General features: G+C 48.9%; 3 protein-coding genes across 4 annotated transcripts in view; 2 read left to right on the plus strand and 1 right to left on the minus strand.

Annotated features, from left to right (window-relative positions):
• ATG2A (autophagy related 2A) overlaps nt 1–10,524 on the plus strand; it is a 233,144-nt gene extending 222,620 nt beyond the window's left edge. Inside the window, exon 39 of the transcript XR_014493829.1 lies at nt 10,498–10,524. The gene's annotated coding sequence lies outside the window, so the exon portion shown is untranslated. The remainder of the gene's footprint in view (nt 1–10,497) is intronic.
• CDC42BPG (CDC42 binding protein kinase gamma) overlaps nt 1–20,716 on the plus strand; it is a gene marked incomplete at both ends in the record, with an annotated part of 77,795 nt that extends 57,079 nt beyond the window's left edge. Inside the window, 17 exons of the mRNA XM_083374166.1 lie at nt 988–1,031; nt 2,241–2,345; nt 3,956–4,000; nt 4,122–4,227; nt 5,180–5,313; nt 5,889–6,019; nt 7,551–7,632; nt 8,824–9,040; nt 9,420–9,482; nt 11,611–12,198; nt 12,610–12,707; nt 14,488–14,572; nt 15,420–15,540; nt 16,039–16,156; nt 17,967–18,084; nt 19,481–19,563; nt 20,666–20,716. Of these exons, the coding sequence (XP_083230292.1) occupies nt 988–1,031; nt 2,241–2,345; nt 3,956–4,000; nt 4,122–4,227; nt 5,180–5,313; nt 5,889–6,019; nt 7,551–7,632; nt 8,824–9,040; nt 9,420–9,482; nt 11,611–12,198; nt 12,610–12,707; nt 14,488–14,572; nt 15,420–15,540; nt 16,039–16,156; nt 17,967–18,084; nt 19,481–19,563; nt 20,666–20,716 (2,189 nt within the window). The remainder of the gene's footprint in view (nt 1–987; nt 1,032–2,240; nt 2,346–3,955; nt 4,001–4,121; nt 4,228–5,179; nt 5,314–5,888; nt 6,020–7,550; nt 7,633–8,823; nt 9,041–9,419; nt 9,483–11,610; nt 12,199–12,609; nt 12,708–14,487; nt 14,573–15,419; nt 15,541–16,038; nt 16,157–17,966; nt 18,085–19,480; nt 19,564–20,665) is intronic.
• Nucleotides 20,717–21,388: 672 nt separating this feature from the next.
• SCYL1 (SCY1 like pseudokinase 1) overlaps nt 21,389–23,455 on the minus strand; it is a 30,609-nt gene continuing 28,542 nt past the window's right edge. For both annotated transcript variants that reach the window (XM_083374189.1, XM_083374190.1), the window contains exon 18: nt 21,389–22,809. In XM_083374189.1, coding sequence (XP_083230315.1) covers nt 22,685–22,809 — 125 coding nt within the window. In that variant the 3' untranslated portion in view covers nt 21,389–22,684. The remainder of the gene's footprint in view (nt 22,810–23,455) is intronic.

The following is a 23,455-nucleotide window of genomic DNA, read 5'->3' on the forward strand; positions in this document are numbered from 1 at the left end:
TTCTGTCTTCTTAAAATGAACTTGAGAAGGCAAATAGAAGTGACTTTTTCCACCCATCCCGTGATGCTGCAGCACGTAAATCGTGAGCAGCAAATAAAATGAAACAAAGCCCAGAAGTTGCCCTTTGGAAATTGTTCTTTAATTAAAAGCTTCCCGTCCTAGGAGGAGTTGCTGTTTTAAGAATTAAAGGGAAACATTTAATTCTAGTCACCGCTCCAAACAGAGGCAAATCTAATCTGACTTAATTTTAGGCCATCTGGAAAGAGTTCAATTTTTTTGAGTCTTTTAACTTAATGTATCTCAACCTTGGCAACTTTAAGATACATATGGACTTCAATTCCCAGAATTCCCCAGCCAGCTGTGGGGAATTGAAGTCCATACATCTTAAAGTGGGTAAGTTTGATAAGTTGGTAAGTTTGAGAAACATTGCTTTGACTCCTACAATTCCCCTCCAAAATGTGGTTGAATTCTGAGACTTCTGCTGCTAATCCAGGAAGGCCCTGTTAATTCCATTATCAAGGGATTAATTCAAGGTGTAATAATAGTTCAAGAGGGACGTGGCGGCTCAGTGGGTTAGGATGCTGAGCTTGTCGATCAGAAGGTCAGCAGTTTGGCGGGTCGAATCCCAAGTGCCATGTAGCAGAGTGAGCGCCTGTTATGCGTCCCAGCTTCTGCCAACCTAGCAGTTCGAAAGCACGTAAAAACGCAAGTAGAAAAATAGGGACCACTACGGTGGGAAGGTAACAGCGTTCCGTGCGCCTTTGGCATCTAGTCATGCCGGCCACATGACCACGGAGACGTCCTCGGACAAGCGCTGGCTCTTCGGCTTTGAAACGGAGATGAGCACCGGCCCCTAGAGTTGGAAACGACTAGCACGCACGTGCGCGGGAACCTTTACCTGTACCTTTTAATAGTTCAAGACAGATCCAGGATCATTCGGCACCACAGTCCACAAAACCTCTCCATTTTCTCTGCTTTTCTGAACAGGTATCAAGTCCCAAACACCTCTGATCTTCTTCCGAAGCACCAGCGTAAGTTCTCACCTGGGTCAGATACAAGCAGTCCTCTACTTATGACCACAACCGAGCCCAACATTTCTGTCGCCAAGCGAGTCTGCCGTTAAGTGCGTTTTGCCCCATTCGCTTGCCACAGTTGTAAAATGAATGACGGCCGTTGTTAAATGAGTCACACCATTGTTAAGTTAAATTCTGGCTTCCCCGTTGTTTTTGCTTGTCAAAAGAGGATCACGTGACCCCGGGACATTGCAACCGTCATAAATATGAGTCAGTTGCCAAACATCTGAATTTTGATCACCTGAGAATGGGGATGCTGCAACGTTGTAAGTGTGAAAAGCAGTCACTTTTTTCAGTGCTGTTGCAACTTCAAGCGGTCACTACATCAACTGTTGTAAATCGAGGACTATCTGTATAATGAATTCTCACAAAGTCAAATGAAAATGATACGGTAATTTTAATCTAAAACTGACAGTGAAAATTCATCCTCTTTGTCTCCTGGTTAATCAATCAAGCAGAATAGAGGTGGAAGGGACCTTGGAGGTCTTCTAGCCCAACCCCCCTGCTCAAGGAGGAGAATTACAAAAATGCTGTTCAGGTTACATCCTAGTAAGAGTAGAGGGGACCTTAAAATTTAACTAATACTGCTATCTTGCATTTTAAAAAGGAAATGCAGGAAAATTTTGCGAAAATATAAATGCTAATCTGCTCAGACTCTTAATTGCAGAGCGCCTTAAACGTCAGCTAGGTTTATTTATTTATTTATTTATTTATTTAGATTTATATACCGCCTTTTTCCCGAGGGACTCAAGGCGGTTTACAGGGCAATTAAAATAATACAATATATAGATAGATAAAATAAAATTAATCCGGTCTCCGTGTTTTAGATATATTGGTGTGATAGATTTCTTGTTGATTATTTTTCCCTCCAGCCATTTGATTGGGTGGCTTAAAAACTTAAATTTGGATGACCGTCACCAATAATAAAATGCAGATGAACAAATAAATAACTTTACCCAGATTTGGGACACACGGTGTTAACGCTTGCCCGGAATGGTGAAAACCATTTCTATCAAAGTTTTAAGAGGATGCAAAACGATTAGATTGTGGCCTCAAAATTGCAGAGGGAGAGAGAGAGAAGAAAGCCTGCTAAGATTTGGGGCCTTTAGTGACCCAAATCCAGACACTGGACAAGCAACCAGGCCTGTCTGGCCTCTTGTTTTTCAGAAGGACACCATCGCTTTTGGGAACGGCCCCGACTCCCAGGAGGCGCGGAGACCATCTGTGGAAGTTCAGCTGCACCCCGAAGGCAGGAGAAGTCTCCGGTCCCATGTAAGTCCTGCTTGGAATAGAGAGAGCTTTCCCCGTACGGCTAGTCCCCGACTTACGACTACACTCTCAGGTTATTTATTTTATTTTATTTTTTTAATTCCATTTATATCCCGCCCTTCTCCGAAGACTCAGGGCGGCTTACAAGCTTAGCAGTAGCCTTCATTCTATGTATATGCCTGCTTATTAGGGCTTTCACACACACCCCAAGCGGCATTATTACAAAGTCAGCTTAATTGCCCCCAACAATCTGGGTCCTCATTTTACCTACCTGGGAAGGATGGAAGGCTGAGTCAACCTTGAGCCTGGCGGGACGCGAACCTGCACTAATGGCGGGCAGCCGGTGTTACTTAAGGAGGCATCAGCCCACTGCTCCACCAAGGTTATAAGCTGCCCAGCGCTGCCTTGTGGCGAGCTGGGCAGCAAATCAATCAATCAATCGTGACTGGAACAGGTACTGCAAAGCAGTGCAGTTGTTCGGTGAGTCACACACAACTTTATGACTCCTTTCCCCCCACGGTCGTTAAGCGAATCTGGTTCCCCCCGTCCCCCATTGACCGGGCTTGTTGGAAGCCGCGATGATGTGATTGCGGGATGCTGCGGCCGCTGTAAATGCATGGCAGTTGCCCAGCGCCCAAATTCTGATGACGTGACCGTGGGGATGCTGTCAGGGTCATAAGTCTGGTGAACTTTGAATGGTCATTAAACAAAACGCTCATAAATGAAGGACTACCTGTCATGGGAACCCACTCTCCCTCCCTCCCTCCCTTCCTTCCTCCTCTCCTCCCTTTTTCCTTCCTCCCTTTTTTCTTTCATTTTTCCCTCCCTCTCTTCCTTCTTCTATTCTTCTTCTCCTTCCTTTTCCTTCCCTTTGTCCCTTTTTCCTTCATTCTTCCCTCCCTCTTTTTTTTCTTCCATTCTTATTCTCCTTCCTTCCTTCTCTCTCCCTCCTTTCCTCCCTCCCTCCCTCCCTCCCTCCCTTTTTCTTTTATTCTTCCCTCTCTCTTTCTTCCTCAATTCTTCTCCTTCCTTCTCCCTCCCTCCTTTCCTTCTTCCCTCCCTCCCTCCTTTTTTCCTTCATTCTCCCCTTGTCTCTTCCTCCATTCTTATTCTCCTTCCTTCTCCCTCTCTCCCTCCCTCCTACTTGATCAGAGAGGGTTGGACTAGAAGACCTCCAAGGCCCCTTCCAACTCTGCTATTCTGTCTTCTGTATGCCTCTTATTTACTCTGCCAGTTCTTGAATCCTCACTTCAGGGTCCAACTCAAAACCCAACTCAAAAGCAGAAAGAAAGAATTCCCTTTGTTTTCTTTCTTCACTCTCTGCCCAGCTGGCATGGCTTAATAAATAATTGGGGCAAAATAATTAGCAAAGGGACGATAAAAAATGTTGTTTGGGCCAGATGTGGTGGAAGACAAGCGGGGAGAGATTTCCCCTTGAACCGGAAAAAGATGAGCAAAACACAAAAACCAGGTTAGCATGAAGTAGTTCAGTCTTGGTTTATTCCCCACCCCACCCACACAGACACACACACACACACACACACACACACACACACACACACACACACACACACACACTTTTTAAATATATATTTTTTGTTTTTCTCATACAGGCAGGAGCCTCCCTTGCAGAAAGCAGCCATTCTGGATGCCTCAAGGTGAAGACCTAGGGCTTAATCGTGAATTTTTTTTTTAAAAAAAACTGTTGTCATTTTTCTGCAAAGAAAAAGACGTGCATTGCATCATTGTGCAAACTCTCTCCCCGCTGTGTTTTCCCAGCCCAGAACACACAGCTTCAAAACCCACAGCTTCTCGGCCCCCACCAAATGCATGCGCTGCACTTCGCTGATGGTCGGGCTGGTCCGGCAAGGCCTGGCTTGTGAGAGTGAGTAGACTCTGGTGGGGCACAAAATGTGTGTTGGGGGGGCAAGGAAAGGGGGCTAGGTTGGAAAAGACCCTTGTCTGGAGTTTCAGAGGCCCCAAAACACAGCAATCTCTTTACGTTCCTGTTTAGCACGTTTTCATTTTGGTGCATGAGGACTAGAAGCATAACTTGATTGCTGGAGAACAGACCACACAGCTCAATTAAAAGGCAGGGAAACGATTGCTCAGCAGCCGGCACCATCTGGTTCTTCAACTACAGCTTAGCTATGATAGACATCAAAATGTTTTGGGCAGTTTCAAGCAAGACAATGGGTGGCTGGGGAATTCTGGGAGCTGAAGTCCACACATCTTAAAAGTTAAAAAAAACACAGGTTGGAAGAGGGGCTACCAGCCTCTCTCTGATTTTTGGCCGCTCTAAGACAACGCGGTTGATCAGTGGGTTAGGACGCTGAGCTTGTCGATCAGAAGGTCGGCAGTCTGGCGGGTCGAATCCCGAGTGCCGCGTAGCAGAGTGAGCGCCTGTTATGTGTCCCAGCTTCTGCCAACCTAGCAGTTCGAAGGCACGTAAAAATGCAAGTAGAAAAATAGGGAGCACTCCGGTGCCTGTTACTCGTCCCAGCTTCTGCCAACCTAGCAGTTCGAAAGCACGTCAAAACGCAAGTAGAAAAACAGGGACCACTCCGGTGGGAAGGTCGCAGCGCTCCGTGCGCCTTTAGCATCCAGTCATGCCAGCCACATGACCACAGAGACATCCTCGGACAAGCGCTGGCTCTTCGGCTTTGAAACGGAGATGAGCACCAGCCCCTAGAGTCGGAAACAACCAGCACGCATATGCGGGGGAACCTTTACCTTTACCTGAAGACAACATAGCTCTCTTCCTGCAAGAGGGAAGAAATTTAAACATGCTAAAAAATATTATTATTTTTTGCTTGCTTTCCACCCTGCTTCTTCAGCCTGCAACTTTGTCTGCCACATTTCCTGTGCGGGCGGAGCTTCCATTTGCCCCGTGCCTCCGGATCAGCTGCAGAAAACCTTGGGGGTGAATCCGGTAAACGGAACCGGCACCGCCTTCGAGGGATATTTGTCGGTAAGAGACAAGCCTTCCCAAACTTACTCAGAAATGGCACTTTTTCAACTTCAGGACTCTCATCCAAAGTTTCGTTGACCTGGAGAAAAAAAAGCTAAGGCTTGGGCTGGATGGGACACCATTAAGAGATCCAAGGGTGGAGGCTAGATTATGAATTCGAAAACAAAAATGAGCAAGATAGGTGTAAACCTCTTCCAGACTAAACATGAAGTTACAGGGACAAGAAGTAACAGGTGGAAGATTATTAAAAAGAGACCCAGCCTAGAACTAAGGAGAAATTTCCTGACAGCGGGAACAATTAAGCTGTGGAAAGATTTGCCTTCAGAGGTTATGAGTGCTCCAACACGGGTGGCTTTTAAGAAAAGACTGGACATCCATTTGTCTGGAATGGCAAAGTGTCTCCTGCCTCGAGTTGGGGTTTGGACTAGAAGACCTCTAAGGTCCCTTCCAGCCTTGTTATTCTATGTTTTCCATTCTAAGTGGATCTCCTGCCCTGCGGGAATGAAAATATTTCTTGGACTTTCCCCTGCTCCTCTGGAGAAAACAAGTTTGCCTATTTCTCTTTTTATCCCAAGGTGCCCAAACCCTCTGGGGTGAGGAAAGGCTGGCACAAGGCCTTTGTGGTTGTCAGTGACTTCAAGATTTTCCTCTTTGACGCCTCAGAAGGAAAGATCTCGCCGGGTGTCATGCATGTCACAGATATGCGGTGAGTATATATTCTGGCTAGGGAATTCTGACAGTTGAAGCCCACCTATCTTCAGGTTGCCAAGGTTGAGAAGCTCTGGGTTAGATCGTTGGCGGCCTTGTGACATGTCTTAGGCAAACCCAGCGATGATTCGTAGAGTGGCTCCGAGGAATTTGAGGCATGGGTCAAATTGATGGGCCAGATTAGGCTTCTGAGATGGAAGTTCCCGACCTCTGTGGTGTTTACCTTTTGCCATCTTCTCTACTCACTTATACTAAAAAGATGTTGAGACTCTGGAAGGAGTGAAGAGAAGAGCAGCAAAGATGATTAGAGGCCTGGAAACTAAAACATACGAAGAATGGTGGCAGGAATTGGGTTAGTCTAGTCCAGGGGTGGTGGCTCAGTGGGTTAAAGATGCTGAGCTTGTCGATCAGAAGGTCGGCAGTTTGGTGGGTCGAATCCTGAGTGCCATGTAACAGTGAGCGCCTGTTACTCGTCCCAGCTTCTGCCAACCTAGCAGTTCGAAAGCACATAAAAACCCAAGTAGAAAAATAGGGACCACTGCGGTGGGAAGATAACAGCGTTCCGTGTGCCTTTGGTGTCTAGTCATGCCGGCCACATGACCACAGAGACGTCCTTGGACAAGCGCTGGCTCTTTGGCTTTGAAACGGACGAGCACCGGCCCCTAGAGTCGGAAACGACTATGCTTTAAAGAGCAGGCGAGACAGCGAAGTTAAACAACTTAACTTTTATTAAGAACCAGGCAAGGAACAGGAGAACAGCGCTCTTATTTATACTTGCAGCTGTCACGTTTCGACCAATCAGGGCTGAGCCGGTTTCCCGCGCCGTCAGCTCCGCCAATCCGAGCCGGCTGGGTTTTGACAGCTCGGAGCTGTCATCGGTAGCACGTGCAGTAGCCAGGTGATTCTGACAGCCGAGAGCTGTCAGACGGCGGCGCCTGCGTAGTTCTGTCCGGCAGCTTTTGACAGCTGTCAAAAGCTGCCGCGGCTTTTACCTCAGCCCTGTGTTTGCTATGCTTTATGTTTAACAACAATAATAACTTGTAAATACATAACAGACTAGCACGCATGTGTGGGGGAACCTTTACCTTCACCTAGTCCAGGGGTAGGCAACCTCGGCTCTTTTATGACTCATGGACTTCAACTCCCAGAATTCCTGAGGAATTCTGGGAGTTGAAGTCCATGAGTCATAGAAGAGCCGAGGTTGCCTACCCCTGGTCTAGTCTAATGAAGAGAAGGACAAAGGGCAACGACGGTAGTATTCCAGTAATTTGAGGGGCTGCCACAAAAAGAAACTAAGAAGAAATTTCCTGACCGTGAGAACAAATAATCAATGAAATGACTTTATCTTAAGAAGTTGTGGCTCCTGGTGGTTTTAAGAAGAGACCGGACAGCCATTTGTCCAAAATGGTACAAGGTCTCCTAGAAAATCTCCAAGGTCCCTTCCTACTCTGTTCTTCTGTTATTCTTAGTCACACTTCAGGAGGAACTGGGTACATTTTTTTTCTCACTTGTTTTTATCCCGATGACAGGGATGACCAGTTTTCTGTGGCTCCTGTCTTGTCCTCTGATGTCATCCATGCCAGCAACAAAGATGTGCCTTGCATCTTCCGGGTGAGAACCAAAAGGGGCGGGAGATGTCCAAAATGGGAATACCTTTGTCCGGTGCTATCTTATCTCAATGGGGACTTTGCTGATGCTTTGATTTGCGGTTAATGCAAGACCTCAGAGGAATGAATGAGGCCGCTTGAGTGGCCGACAAGGGTATTCCAGCTCACTTGCAACAATAACAGGGATCCTAAGCTGAGGTTTCTCCATGTGGGGCAGCTGTTGAGTTCCTTCTCAGGACCAAGTGGGGCTTCCCAGAGTTAAAGCTCAAAAAGGGGGTCTGTGCCAGGTTTGGGGGCAGGGAAGCCTCTGAAAAAGCAGGATTTGAAAATGCCTGAAGGCAGTACGGTCAAAAGAAAGGCAAGATAGTGGCCACAAGAGTGTGGTCGAAGCCTCTGCTGTTTTCGGACATTCAAATTTTTACTACTATATCAAAATATGAAGTAGCAAGAAAAATGAAAATAACGGGAAAGTCGAGGAAAAAGAGAAGAGGAAAAAAGTGTAGGGGAAAAGAAAAAAACCATTGCTTTCCGACTCTTTTTTTAGCACAACAGAATAAGGTGATAGTGTACCGCCTCAGCTTTTTATTTTTGCAAGATACTATATACAGGTAGTCCTTGACTTACGACCACAATTGAGCCTCAAATTTATTGTTGCTTAGCGAAACATTTGTTAAGTGAGTTTTGTCCCATTTTACGACCTTTTTTGCCACAGCTGAGTGAATCACTGCTGTTGTTAAATTAGTAACAAGGTTGTTTAGTGAACCTGGCTTCCCCACTGACTTTGCTTGTCAGAAAGTCACAAAAGGGGATCACAATGCAACCATCATAAAGACTTGACAGTTACCAAGCATTTTGATCACGTGTCCACGGAGATGCTCCAAAGGTCATAAGTGTCCAAAATGGTCATAAGTCACTTTTTCCCAGTGCCGTTGTAACTGTATGGCCAGTAAATGAACTGTTGTAAATTGAAGGCTACCTGCATATGCCAGCCATTTCTATAGCAACAAACAGAACCAAAATTAAAGTTTCGTTCTTTTCCAAGTCGAACACAAAGTCCAGAAATGACCCGGGCTGTTTTTAATATGTGTCCACATTTGTTCCTGTGTGCCGTCCGTCTCCTTGGCTTGCAGTGTCCAGCTTGGGGCATTGCTGGGCACCGGTTGGCATCTGCTTGCTCACCCCATTCCTTCCACAGGTAACGTCCACCCAGCTCTCCTGCCCTTCCACCACCAGCTCCATGCTCTTCCTGGCCGACAGCGAGGCGGAGATGCGGAGGTGGACGCAGCTGCTGAGCGAGCTGCACCAGCTCCTGCGACAGAACCGGCACTGCGAACGCTCAGTCTATGTGCTGAAGGAGGCGTACGACAACGGGCTGCCTTTCATCCCCCATGCCCTCTCGGCCGCAATCATAGGTGCTGCCTGAAATACGGTTCTGCGGGTCAGAGTGGGTGGGTCTGTTCTGCTCCTCCGGGGCATTGTCTCTGGAGCAGGAACAACAGCCTTGATTTGCGGTGGACCACCCTAGGAGTCTCCAACCTGTCCAGTTTACAGACTGGCAGGGGGGGTGAAGGGGATGGCTCCGTGCAAGCAGTGGGTGTACATGCTCCCACGCACAGCTCAATTTGCACAAGCGGTGGGTGCACGCAGGTGCTGCTCACGCAAACGCAGCTTCTCGCATGAGTGCCTGCCCAGCTGCGAGAGCTCGCCCACCACTTGGGTGGCCCAGTTCCAAACAGGCCACGGCCCGGGGCTGGACTACACTAATTGTGATGGTGTTGTCTTTTTTTGCAGACAGGGATCGTCTCGCTCTGGGTACGGATGACGGAGTTTTCCTTGTTAATCTCAGGACAAACGGTGAGCAGTTCACTTGGTCCCAGCTGATCTGAGCTATTTTTTTCTCTCTCTCTTTCTTTCTCTCTCTCCCCCTTCCCTCCCTCCTTCCCTCCCTCTCTCTGTCTCTCTCACACACACACACACTGAGAGTTGGTTATGGTTGATCTTGGAGAGTTGCTTTTTCACGCTTAGCATACAGGTTAGTCCTCGACTCACAACCACAATTGGGACTGGAACCTCCATCGCTAAGCGATGCAGTTGATAAGTGAATCCCATTTTGCAACCTTTTTTTTGCTGTGGTCATTAAGTGAATCCTATGGTGATGAGGCAAATCCAAGGTTGCAAAGGGTGATCATGTGACCCTGGGATGCTGCAACCATTGTAAATACACGCTTGGTCGCCAAGCGTCTAAATTTTGATCCTGGGTCTGCGGGGCAGGGAATGACAGCTGTAAGTGCGAGGACTGGTTATAAGACATTCTTTTCAATGCTGCCATAACTTTGGTCACTAAAATAAAATGGTTTTACTTCGAGGCCTATAGGTAGTCCTTGACTGACAACCATTTATTTAGTGACCACTCGAAGTTACAACAGCACTGAAAAAAAGTGACTTATGACCCTTTTTCACACTTTGGACCGCTGAAGCATCCCTAAGGTCACATGATCAAAATCCAGAGACCTGAGAAGTGGCCTGCATTGATGACGGTTGCCCAGCCTAAGGGTTAGAGTCACTTGTGACCTTCCAGGCTGGCTTCTGACAAGCAAAGTCAATGGGGGAAGCCAGATTCACATAACAACAACAACAACAAACAACAATAAAATAACAATAAATAACAACAATAAAAAAGTTGAAAGGGACCTTGGAGGTCATCTAGTCCAACCCCCTGCTCAGGCAGGAAACCCTATACCGTGTCAGACAAATGGCTGTCCAGTCTCTTCTTAAAAACTTCCAGTGTTGGAGCCTTCACCGCTTCTGGAGGCAGGTGGTTCCACTGGTTAATTGTTCTCACTGTCAGGAAGTTTCTCCTTAGTTCCAGGTTGCTTCTCTCCTTGATGAGTTTCCATCCGTTGCTTCTTGTCTTTGCCTTCAGGTGCTTAATTTAACAAACGCATGGCTCACTTACCACTTTCAGGGATTCGCTTAACCACTATGGCAAGGTTGTAAAAAGGTTGCACAACTGGCTTCACAACGGCAAGCAAACATTTTTGGCTCCATTGTGGTCCTAGTAAGTCAAGAACTCCCTGTACTTGTATTGTGTACGAATTGTTGTGTGCAAAGCTAGAAACTAGTCGATTTGGCAAAAGCAAGCTAAATCGTCCCACTTGTTTTTTTTTAAAGCAACATGATACAGGGAGTCCTCGACTTAACGACCACGACTGAGCCGAAAAATTTGCTTGCTAAGCAAGACAGTTGTTAAGTGATTTTCCGCCCCCCCCCCACACCTTTTACTTGCCACTGTGGTTAGGTGAATGACTGCAGTCAAGTTAGTAACAACTTCCCCATTGACTTTGCTTGTAAATAAGATTGACCTCGGGACACTGCAACCGTCATAACTATGAGTCAGCTGCCAGGTGGCCCAGCTGGTCCTCTGCGGAAAGCACGACTCCATTAAGGTTAATCAAAAGAACGTTTACTGAGATAAAGTAGAAGCAGTAAAGTCAGGCAAAGTGCCAAGCAATTTTTCCCATTCCAAAACCCAGCCCCCTCTGACCAGACCCCTGGCAGGCTATGTGATGCCACAAGTTTGTTTTGAGAATGCTGAGGTGCAAAGCAGATAACAGGTCATCCTCAGGGCACAGAGGCCTTGGAACCAGGCTGGAACTGGCTGGGAAGGAGTCTGCTTCATTTCTGAAGACAATCCCCCTCCCTAATTCCCAAGCGGTTACTACAAAAGCGAAAGCATATGACAAATGCCAGCAGAGCCCCCCCCCTCAAACAGAATGGCAGGACACCAGCACTTTTTTCAGTGCCGTTGTAATTTCGGTCACTAAACAAATGGTGCTAAGTCGAGGGCTACCTGTATTTCCTTCGATTGTTGGCACCATAATTTTCCTGCTCCTGATTTTCTGCCTGTCTGCCCGGAGGGTGTTCTGGTGGCTGTGGCTGCCGATCCCTGACCACGCGTCTCATCCCCTTTTCTCCCCTCCAGATGTGCTGCAGCTGGGCGACTGCCGGCGGGTGCAGCTCTTGCTGGTCTCCCCCGAAGCTCAGCTGCTCTCCGTGCTCTGTGGCAAGAACCACGGGGTCCGAATCTTCTCGTGGGCAGAGCTGGAGACTCCCGAGGCACCGGGAACCAAGATAGTGGAGGCCAAAGGTTGCCAGGCGGTGGCGGTGGGGCTGATCTGCTGCAACACGACCCCCGTGCTCTGCGTGGCCTGCAAACGCCAGGTCCTCTGCTTTCAGCTGACCGCCACGCACCCACCCCACCGTCGTATCAAGGAGATCCAAGCACCGGGTTATGTCCAATGCCTAGATGTGCTTGGGGACCGGCTCTGCGTGGGCTACCCATCTGGCTTCTCTCTCTACCCTCTGCTCAATGAGGGGTCTCCGGTCAGTCTGCCCCACGCGGACGATGTCCGGGCCTCGGCCGTGGCCCAGATGGAAGCACTGAAAGCCATGGAGGTCAGCCTGAGCGAATTCATCTTGTGCTTCAGCGGTTTCGGCCTCTACGTGGACACACACGGCCACCGCAGCCGTTCCCAGGAGCTGATGTGGCCGGCCGCTCCTCTCAGCTGCTGTGAGTGGGTTGCAGATTTTTTTGGGGGGGAGGAGCAGCTTTGGCTGGGGATGATGGGTGCTGCGGTTCATCCCTTCACGTGGGATCTGTCCATGCCCCTGGGTTCCCATGCAGTGCTGAGTGTACAATCGGCGTCTGATGCCGCTCGTTTTGAATGCATAGGAAGGAGCGCTATTAGGATGTTCATTACCGAAGAATAATTCCAACTGTAATTCTAATTTGATGTCAACAAAATGAGGCAAAGGCTGAAGTGGCCCTCGATTCCTCGGCTACGAAGCCCAGTGCATTGTGGCTTATTTGATAAACTAGCATTAAGCTGATTGCAGTGTAATTGGCAGGATGTGGGTAGCTGCAGGAATGAGGGGCAGACTGAGCACACCAGCGTTAACCCCGTCCCCTTTTCCATTTCAGGCTATAACGCCCCTTATTTGTCAGTATTCAGCGAAAACAGCCTGGATATATTTGACGTCCGGAAGGCCGAATGGATTCAGACCATCTGCCTGAAAAAGGTGCCTGCCATGTTTTCTATCCCCCCGAACAACAACAATAGGTAGTAAATGAGAGAGGCACTAAATCAGCAATCAGGGTGCAGCCAGCCGTGAGCGCTTTCACAAAATGGATGCCGTGGGTGCGAGGCGGCTGCCCGAAAGGCCTGCATTCCTGGACATAGTTTGATAGGGTGGATGCCTTTAAGCCGAGTCCTTGATTTACAGTCATCTGTTCAGTGACTGTTTGAAGTTGTGACAGCTTTGAAAAAAGGGATTTTTACGACCGTTGCAGCATCCCTGTGGTCACGTGATCAAAATTTGGACACTTGGCAACTGGCTCACATTTATGACGGTCGCAGTGTCCTGGGGTCACGTGATCCCCCTTTGGCGAACTTTCTGTGGCTAAGCAAGTTAAGTGAGTTTTGCCCCGTTTTGCGACCTTTCTTGCCGCAGTTGTTAAGGGAAATCACTGTAGTTGTTCAGCTAGCAACACGGTTGTTAAATGAATCTGGCTGCCCCAGTGACTTTGCTTGTCAGACAGTCACAAAAGGAGATCACGTGACTCCAGGACACACTGCGACCGTCATAAATATGAGTCAGTTGCCAAGTGTCCAAATTTGGATCGCCTGACCATAGGGATGCTGCAACGGTCGTTAAGTGTGAAAAATGGTCCTAAGTCCCCCTTCTCATGGTTCCGATAAATGAGACAGTTCAAACAAATTTCAAGCAAACATTGACACTCATTTTCAGTGCCGTGGTAACTCTGAATGGTCAGTAAATGGTTGTAAGTCAAGGAAGGTGCCATGTCGTTGAACCCGGTCCTGCTTCTACCACGACCGGGTGGCTCCGTCTGCATCCGAGGGAGAGTGGGGTGTCTCGAAGGAGGTGCCAGGGGTGTGGTACACAACCCATCTGTTCCGTGGGTAGGATTCAGAAATGTGAACAACCGGTTCTCTGCATGGATGCCGCTTTCGGAAGTCCGTTCTGGGCCTGGGCAACAAAAAATTAGCTACCGGTTCTGCCGAAGTGGTGTGAACCGGCTGAATCCCACTACTGCATCTGTTCCCAAAACGTTTTTCTCTTTGATTCTGGGTTGGTGTAGAGCAGGGGTAGGCAACCTTGGCTCTTTTATGACTCGCGGACTTCAACTCCCAGAATTCCTCAGCCAGCATGGCTTAGCTTGGAAACCTCTCCCTTTCCCCTCAGCATGGCTGTCTCAGGAATTCTGGGAGTTGAAGTCCGTGAGTCATAAAGGGGCCTAAGCCGGGGTAGGCAACCTTGGCTCTTTTATGACTAGTGGACTTCAACTCCCAGAATTCCTCAGCTAGCATGGCTTAGCTTGGAGACCTCTTCCTTTCCCCTCAGCGTGGCTGGCTCAGGAATTCTGGGAGTTGAAGTCCACGAGTCATAAAGCGGCCTAGGCCAGGGGTAGGCAACCTTGGCTCTTGTATGACTCGCGGACTTCAACTCCCAGAATTCCTCAGCCAGCATGGCTCAGCTTGGAAACCTCTCCCTTTCCACTCAGCGTGGCTGTCTCAGGAATTCTGGGAGTTGAAGTCCGCGAATCATACAAGAGCCAAGGTTGCCTACCCCTGGTGTAGAGAAAGGAGGGGTTGGCTTGCTTGCGATAGGCAAGGATGGTTGTCCTTTATGTGTGTCCATTTGAGGTGTGTGTTTGTGTGTCCCTCCTTGATGTTGAAGCCATAGCAGGAGAGTGGAAGCCGTTGGCCCACTGGGGGGGGGGGGGTTGGCATTCAGGAGAGGTGAACGACAGCCGTTGATCCCTTTGTTCTCCGGTCAGGTGCGGGCCCTGAATCCCGAAGGCTCCTTGTGCACCTTCGGGAGCGAAAAAGTCCGTCTGACCTACCTCAGAAACAAAGGCGCAGGTAAGGAAGGTCCACGAAGCAGGTAAAGCGGGAGAACCAGGACTTTGCAGAGGGAATGGGAGCTGCGTTTGCACAACGTGCTTGACCTGGGTCTGAACACACCTCGTTTTGGGTGTCCCCAGATTTGTTTATTTATTTATTAAATTTGCTTGCTCAAAATGAAACCAGAAATAAATGTGTATGTATGTATATAATATATAAATCTGTATGTATATAATATATAAATAAAATCACATTAAAATTGCAATAAAGTACAAACGACAGGTAGTCCTCGACTTACTTACCACAACTGAGTCCATAATTTATGTTGCTAAGTGAGAAATGTTGTTAAGGGAGCTTTGCTCCATTTTACAACTTTTCTTGCTTACCTTTGTTAAGTGAATCACTGCAGTTGTTGAATTAGGAATGTGATTCTTAAGCCAACTTGGCTTCTTCCCCGCTGACTTTGCTCGTCAGAAGGTCGCAAAAGGGGATCACGTGACCCCCGGGGACACTGCAACCGTCATAAATGCGAGTCGGTTGTCAAACATCCGAATGTAAATCACGCGACTCTGGGGCCGCTGCAATGGTCGTTAAGTGAAAAATGGTCACAAGTCGCTTTTTTCCGTGATGTGGAGACTTCAGTCACTAAGTGAAGTGCTGCTAAGTCGAGGATTGCCTGTATCAGACTGCACTGCCTCTGATGCTAATCAAAGTGGCTGAGTCTGTGATCACAAAAAAAGCCAATCCCAGTCCGAACGAGCCAAGCTGGCACGTTGCACGACTCACTTGAATCATTCACTAACATAAGCGCGTTGTGCAAGTCTAAATTCGATGTGAGGATCCTGATTTTCCTTCCTTCCTTCAGACCAGGATGAGTTTGAAATCCCCAAGACGACCGATAACAGCCGGCGGTACCTCATGAGAACTAGACACAAGCGTTGCTTTTCTTTCCGGATCTCTGAGCAGGATTGGCAACATCAGAGGAGGTGAGGCTGATCCGAGAGGGGCAGCCTGGGGATTTTGTGACCACCGCTACTCAGAAATTACACAGGCTGTTGCAAAATCCGGTGCCATTCTCATTTACCTAGATCAGGGAAAAGTTTGCATTGCAGGCCAAATTTGGTTAATTGCAATCCTGGTTGTCCCAAAGGTGCTTTTTTGTCAGGAGGCAACTGGACTTCCTTGTTTTTCTTTGAAGAGGTTTCGCTTCTCATCCCAGAAGCTTCTTCAGCTTCGAATGGAGGGTGGGGAATGGAAGGATTTATACTCCTTGCAGACTGCTGGTCATTTGCCTTCTTTTTAGAGAGCCGTTGAGGCCACTTGGAGGTTTATCTGTGTCTTCAGGGTCGCCCGAGTGGTGCAAATGGGTGTGGAACACACAGTCCTTTCAGCAGTTCCAATAAGAGTCCACACCCATTTGCACCACTCAGGGCACATCAGTCTGGACATCCCCATGCTACATGCTGCCCCTCTGTCTCCCGCAGAGAGATGATGCGCAACCCCAGCCTCCGCGCCAGACTCATTTCTTCCCCGAGCAACTTCAACCACCTGGTCCACGTCGGGCCGAGCGAAAAGCAGCATCGACTACAGGATCTGCACTTGGTGAGTCACCGCGGCTCTGCTTACCCTTTACATCAGGAGTCCCCCAACCCCAACCGGTACTGGCCACAACCCATTTGGAACCGGGCCGTGCAAGGCGTGGTGCGCGTGCTCACCTGCCGCTCGCACGGAGCCATTTCCTCCCCCCCCCCCCACGGCTGGTCTGCAAAGCCAGAAATATTTATTTATTTATTTTTTATTTTAATCCCATTTATATCCCGCCCTTCTCCGAAGACTCAGGGCGGCTTACAATTTAAAGCACAAATCGATGTGCTTAGCAATGTGCTTAGCAATAGAAATATTGGGGACCATTGCTTTGCACGGTTGATTTCTCCTAATCTCTCACCAGCTTCCCTCCTGTTGGATCAGCCAGGTGATCTGACGGCTCAATCAGAGTATGTTGCGCTAAGCCGCAATGTGAGTCAGCTCACGTTTGACTGACAGGGTTGTGGGGGGGGCAACAGAATAAGGTGGATGTGAATCTGCAACTGCAGGTGCTATTTGCCTGTTAAAACAGCCCCCCCCCCGCCCAATTTGCAAAGGCCTGGCACCTCGTTCTGGGAAATCGGGGGGTGCCACAAAAAGACATATTTTGTGCCCTCTTGATTTAATGCCAGAGTGAAACCAATAGCTGTAATCCACAAGCCACAGTTTATTATAAATATCTTGTATCACCTAAACCGCCGGGTGTCTCCAAAGTGAAATAAACCTTTTAAAACTTCTAACACAATAAATATCAAAGACCACGCTGTTTTTGGTCCTCCCATCATTTTTAAGAACACAAAGGGGCCCCAAGTCCAAAATATTCAAGAACAGCTGGTCTAGACCACGATTGATAGGCAAAACCCACAGTTGACCAAATGATGGTTTGGTTGTAAAGAGGCAAGCCCAGCCTGCAATTCTTCAGTTTTGCAGCCCTAGCACAGGAAATGAACAGCCCTGTTGTGATCTATGATCCGTTGGGCATAGAATCCAAATCAGGTGAAATAAATATTAGTACCACTTTATACCTGTTTTGGTCACCACGTTACAAAAAAAGATGTCGAGACTTTGGAAAAAGTTCAGAGAAGAGCAACTAAGATGATTAAAGGCCTGGGAGACAAAAACATACGAAGAACAGCTGCAGGATTTGGGAATGGCCAGTCTAGCGAAAAGAAGGACTAGGAGTGTCATGATAGCAGTATTCTAGTATTTGAGGGGTTGCCACAAAGGTGTGTGTGTGTGTGGGGGGGTGTTAACTTATTTCCAAAGCACCAGAGGGCAGGACAAGAAGCAATTGATCAAGCAATCAAGGAGAGAAGAGACCTGGAATTAAGGAAAAACTTCCTAATAGCGAGGACAATTAACCAGTGGAACGGCTTGCCATCAGAAGTTGTGGATGCTCCATCACTGGAGGCTTTTAAGAAGAGATTGGACAGCAATAGGGCAGGAATAGTATATGGCAGGGGTAGGCAACCTTGGCTCTTTTATGACTCGTGGACTTCAACTCCCAGAATTCCTGAACCAGCCTGGCTCAGCTTGGAAACCTCTCCCTTTCCCCTCAGCATGGCTGGCTCAGGAATTCTGGGAGTTGAAGTCCACGAGTCATGAAAGAGCCATGGTTGCCTACCCCAGGTATAGGGTCTCCTTGTTGCACAGGGGGCTGGACTAGAAGATCTCCAAGGTCCCTTACAGCTCTACGCTGATTGATTTTAAAGTTACTGCATGCCAGAATTGGGCCTTTCTTAAAACTACTGCTGCAGACAATTCGTCTTGCAGTCCTTCCAACCCAACCTTCTTTATTCTCCACCTTGCAACCTTGAACCACGTCCAGGCGCAGGAAGGGAAGAGGCAGGAGGCCGACGTTCGAATGCGCTGCAACAGCCTCTCCGAGATGGGACAGCCGTTGCCCGAGAACCACAATGGGCCCCCTCTGGCCCCTGCTTCCTTCCGTAAGAAGCATGTTGGGAAATAAGGGCCACATGGGATGTGGGCGGGGGGATTTGAAGGGATCCTAGACCAGGGCTTTTCAAGCAGTGGCACGGGGACCACCTGTGGTACATTGGCACCTGGGAGGTGGTACACGGCCATCCTAGAAAAGTGGCAGTGGGGGAGGGGAATGAGCTGAACCGGGGGCAGCACCGCACAAGCCTGAGCGAGAGACGGCTGGAGCTGCGGGGCTGTCAGGGTTCAGCGGAAACGCCAGGATCACTGCTAGGCTCCAGCTGGAGCTCAGCACTGATCCTGGCGCTTCTGAGCCCAGAAGAAGCGCCAATCAGCTGGAATGTTGCAGCATCTCCAGGGTCTTGTGATTTACATTCAGATGCTTGGCAACTGATTTATATTTATGACGGTCACAGTGTCCCAGGGTCACGTGAAGTGACCAAAACCTGCTGCAACCACCCAGCAGATGGAGGGGGGGGGAATAAAAACCAAACACCCCCCCACTCCACCCCCACTGCCAATCCTCAACAGAAATGCTCACAACAATGGAAACCTCGGACAGGGAGGAAGAGCGCTGCCGGGCGGGCAGGCAGGCGTCTTGCTCGGCTGTGGCTTGGGAGCCACTTTTTCCAGTGCCATTGTAAACTCAAACAGTCACTAAGCGAACTGTTGTAAGTCGAGGACTACCTGTACTTCATCCCTTTTTTCCCTTTTTTTTTGGTCATCAAGTTTTTGACCCCTTGCTAGGCGACTGGTGGTCCACGGATGTTGCTATATCCTAGAAGTGGTATGATGGGTGAAAAAGTTGAAACGCCCTGGCCTAGAGCAGCGGGGTGGGGAATACGGGTAGTCCTCCACTTATGAAAATTAAACCCGAACGTTCTGTGGCTGAGTTTTGCCCCATTTTGCGACCTGTCCTGCCACAGTTGTTAAGTGAATCATTTCAGTTTGTTAGGTTAATAACACCGTTGTTAAGTGAATCTGGCTTCCCCCTTGACTTGGCTTGTCGGAAGGTCACAAAAGGGGTTCACGTGAACACAGGACTCTGCAAACCGTCGTAAATATGAGTCAGTGGCTTAAGTATGTGAATTTGGATCGTGTGACCCTGGGGATGCTGTGCAGCGGTCATAAGCGTGAAAAACAGTCAGGAAGGCACTTTTTTCAATGGACTTGTAACCTTTAAAGGTCACTAGACTAACTGTTGTTAAGTCAAGTTACAACTGCCTGTAACTGCAGTTGTGGCCTCCCAGCTGCAGGGACTTTAAATCCCAGCATTCTCGGTAGTAGCCATGGTCTCTGGGGAATTCTGGGAACTGAAGCCCACTCATCCAGGGCCTCTCTTGGAAGACAGACTCCTGCAGTTTTAGTCTCGTGCTAATTGCCCTCTCTGTTTTCTTGCCACAGTCAGACTAAAGTCAGGCAGTTCGCTCTCCGACAACACTTTGTCTCCGCTGTCTCTCTCCTCCAACGTTTCGTCACTGGGAGAGGTAAGGGACGCAGAAATGGAAACTTGAGTTGCAAAACTGGGGTGTGCGTGTGTGTGTTTGTCTCCTGACCTGTCACAAGTGGCGCTTGCGGCGGTTGAGCAGAGCTGCCACAAAAAGCCAACGCAACCCTAGGCTGCGTTAACCGAGTGACGGAATCGAGTCCGCGTGAAGTACTAGTACCCCTTTACAAAGCCTTGGTAAGAATTCCACGCTTGGAATTCTGCATCCAGTTGTGGTCATCCCAAAACTGGTCTCTTGCTTGGGTGGGGGGGTTTGCACTAGAGGACCTACAAGCGTGGTGGCGAACCTACGGCACGCCCAGCCCTCTCTGTGGGCACCGCGTGCCGTTGCCCCAGTCCTAGGCTTTCAGCCCCATCCACGAGCAACTACCTGTGCAGGATAAGGCTGCCGCACCCGCCCCTGCTTCTCCCAAGCGTTGTTTTTTTTACTAACCCGAACCTGCCTTTCAGCTGCATTCCGTTTCTCCGTTCACTTCTCAGCCGTCGCCGCGTGTTTGTGGGAATATCGGCTTGTTCCGCGGCCTCACGGCAGCTGCGTCAGCTCCAATGCGCAAGGTGGCAAACAGCCACGTCATGCCAAAGCGAGGGGCCGGCGGGCTGTGGCTGCTGATGGGACCCAGTTGGCCTCCATGCGCTTGCTGTGTGCAGGGGCCGATGGTGTCAGGCCACAGCCGTCCCAGCCCCTGCCTCGCGGCAATGGCACCCCTGCTCTGCCCCCCTGCCTTGCCTCACCCCGCAGGATAAGCCTCCTGCCCACCGTCCCACCCGCCCGGGACCCCCTGGATCTCCCCCAACCCTGCCTGGCCACCACAAGCGTTTCTCCCCACGAGCGACATCGTGGTGGCCAATCTGCTGTGACCACCGCAGCCACGCCCACCCAATGGGCCACGCCCACCCGGCACCCGACATACCTAAGTGGGTTTGGGGTTGCAGTTTGGGCACTCGGCCTCTACAAAGGTTGGCCATCACTGTCCTCGGCCCCTTCCAACTCTGTTCTTCTGTTTTCAGTTGGAGTCTCATCTCTAAAATAGTGCAAGCCAGGCCAGTTCCCTCTTTTAAGATCTTGCTTTCCCCCACAACAGGTCTCGGATTCCAGTCTTCCGTCCAGCCCAAGGAGCACCAGCACCACATGACTAGGAGAGGTCCGCAGCTGCCGGTGCCCAGCCGCACCGCCCGTGAAACACGTACGCTGGTGCCAGTTTGCAATAGAACATCCAGTTCATTTGATGCACCTGCTTGTTGCTATCTAGGAACGGACGGAGGCAAGGAAGAGGAAGGACGGGCAGCGACTGGACTCTGGGTCTGCTGCAAGAAAGCCGCATCTGTGCCGCACTTAATCCTGTGGTGGGACAGTGGATCTGTGTCCTTCCCGCACTACCCCCTCAGGAGATCCTTGAATCTTGGAGGAAACGGGAACTGCTGCTTTGTGGATCCCACTGCTGACACCAATTCTTCCCTGCCCTGCTTGTTGCACAAATAGCCATGAGTCAGGACCTTTGGTCAGGACCCTTTTAAAGACCTTTTTAATGTTTACTTTAAAAAAAAAAAAAGCTAAGCTATTCTCAGCCGTCTTCTAAACAGAAGAGGTCTAACCTCTGAGTGAATGCACATTAAAAAAAAATTACATTAACTGCCTGAAGGGCTGTTTCTTGAAATAATTCTGGAGTAATCCGAGGAGTAACAGAAGGTTGAGGACATTTTTCCTAGCCTGGTTTTCACCAAAATTTCAGCCCAGACCTTTGAATTAAGTGTGTCATTTTCATCAGGTTGTAAAAGCAGTAAAATGATTGTGCCAAACCATCTCCTAGAGTTGTTTGCAAGCTATTTTACTAAAAGAAAAAAAACATGAGAGGGACTGAGATTCTCACTGCTGGCCCCCCTCCCCACTTCCAGCCATAATTCTCAATAGCCCTGAGGGGGAAAAAAACCCAAAATATGCCCCCCACCCTGTTGCTGAAAACCAGCCAAATTTATGCCTGGAGGGGAAAAATGCATCACTTTTTCCCTCTTGGAATTAACCCATTTTCCAGATTTGCAAACTACCACGTCGAGGCAGCTGCACTTTGCAAGCAAAACCACCCAACGATTAAGACAACTTTAACCAAGTTTGCCATGCCAAGCAAAGGCATTTGGTTTGCAAGTGCAACCCAGAGGTGGGGGGAAGGAGAGAAAGAGACAGAGAGAAAGGAGAGAGAAAGACACACACACACACACACACAGAGAGAGAGAGAGAGAGAGAGAAAGAAAGAAAAAGACAGGAAGAGAGAGAAGAGAGAAAGGAGAAACAGACACAGAAAGACAGAAAAAGAGAAAAAAAGAGACAGTGAGCGAGAGACAGACACAAAAAGGAGAGAAAGAGACAAAGAAAGAAAAAGAGAAAGACAGGAAGAGAGAGAAAGGAGAAAGAAAGGAGAGACAGACACAGAAAGACAGAAAAAGAGAGAAAAAAGTGAGTGAGTGAGAGAGACAGACACAAAAAGGAGAGAAAGAGACAAAGAAAGAAAAAGAAAGACGGAGAGAAAAGAAAGAGAAAGGAGAGAGACAAAGAGAAAGACAGAAAGAGAGAGAGAAAAAAGAGAGAGATTGGCTAGGGATTGTGGGAACCCTCTTGCAGCTTTTCATTCAAAGTTTATTCCCCTCTGCTTCCGTGTCATGGATTATCACCTGCACACACACACACACACACACACACACACACACACACACAAACAAACTCGTGTATGTACACATCCGCCTGGTACTTTGCCTCTGTGCAAAAGTCTGATTTTCTTCGCACACAGGCAGAGAGACCGTGCGATGGATCCAGCACTCTCTTTCCACCCCTCCCCATCCCAAGGCTTCCGGAAGTCTATTTTTTCATTACTTGAAACCAGAGAAATCGGCCCGCGAGGGGCAAACGAAGGTCGGACGCAGCCGGGCCTGGCTGTGCGGATGGCCGTTCCCACGTCGAGCAAATCCAGATGGGGGGGGGAAGAGCTCCGCGTTTCCAAAGTGCGTTGGGGAAGCGGAGTTGCAGGCGCGTCGCCTCCTTCTCGCAGCCTCTTTGACGGCGTCAGGCCGTCCAGACGAAACAGAGGAGAAGGGCCGAGTGGAGCAGAGTCTCAGTCCAATTTCCGGACCCCCAACTTCATAGGTCCCTTGGCTGCTTTTTTCTCGGCTCGCCGGGCCTCGATTTCCTGGCGCCTCTCTTCTCGCTTCTTCCGGGCCAGCTCGGTCTTGCTGGGACCTGTGGATCCAGAGAAGAAAGAGAAAGTGGCCTGGGGGGGGGGGCTGCCAACCCCATCCGACCGTAGCCAAAGCGGAGAGGAACGGAACTGAATTGAACTGAACTGAATAGATTAGAATACTTTATTTGGCCAAGTGTGATAAGAGCCACAAAGAATGTGTCTCCGGTGCAGAAAAACTCTCGAGTGCAGATTCAAAGCAACAGAATAATGACGAACAAGAAGAGGAATGGTAAACAACATAATAAGGATAACAGTAATACAGGTAGCCATTGACTTTTTTTTAAATTCCATTTATATCCCGCCCTTCTCCGAAGACTCAGGGCGGCTTACAAGCTTAGCAGTAGCCTTCATTCTATGTATATGCCTGCTTATTAGGGCTTTCACACACACACCCAGCGGCATTATTACAAAGTCAGCTTAATTGCCCCCAACAATCTGGGTCCTCATTTTACCTACCTCGGAAGGATGGAAGGCTGAGTCAACCTTGAGCCTGGTGGGACTCGAACCTGCACTAATTGCAGACAGCTGGTGTTACTTAACTGTTACTTACAACAGTTCACTTACTGACTAATGAATGAACCTTTATTGTCAAAGTACAACCATGTATACATTGAGATTGGCTGAGCCTCCCTTCGTGCCACCCCC

The sequence above is a fragment of the Vipera ursinii genome (assembly GCF_947247035.1).
Source record: "Vipera ursinii genome assembly, chromosome: 15".
Taxonomy (NCBI): Eukaryota; Metazoa; Chordata; class Lepidosauria; order Squamata; family Viperidae; genus Vipera; species Vipera ursinii.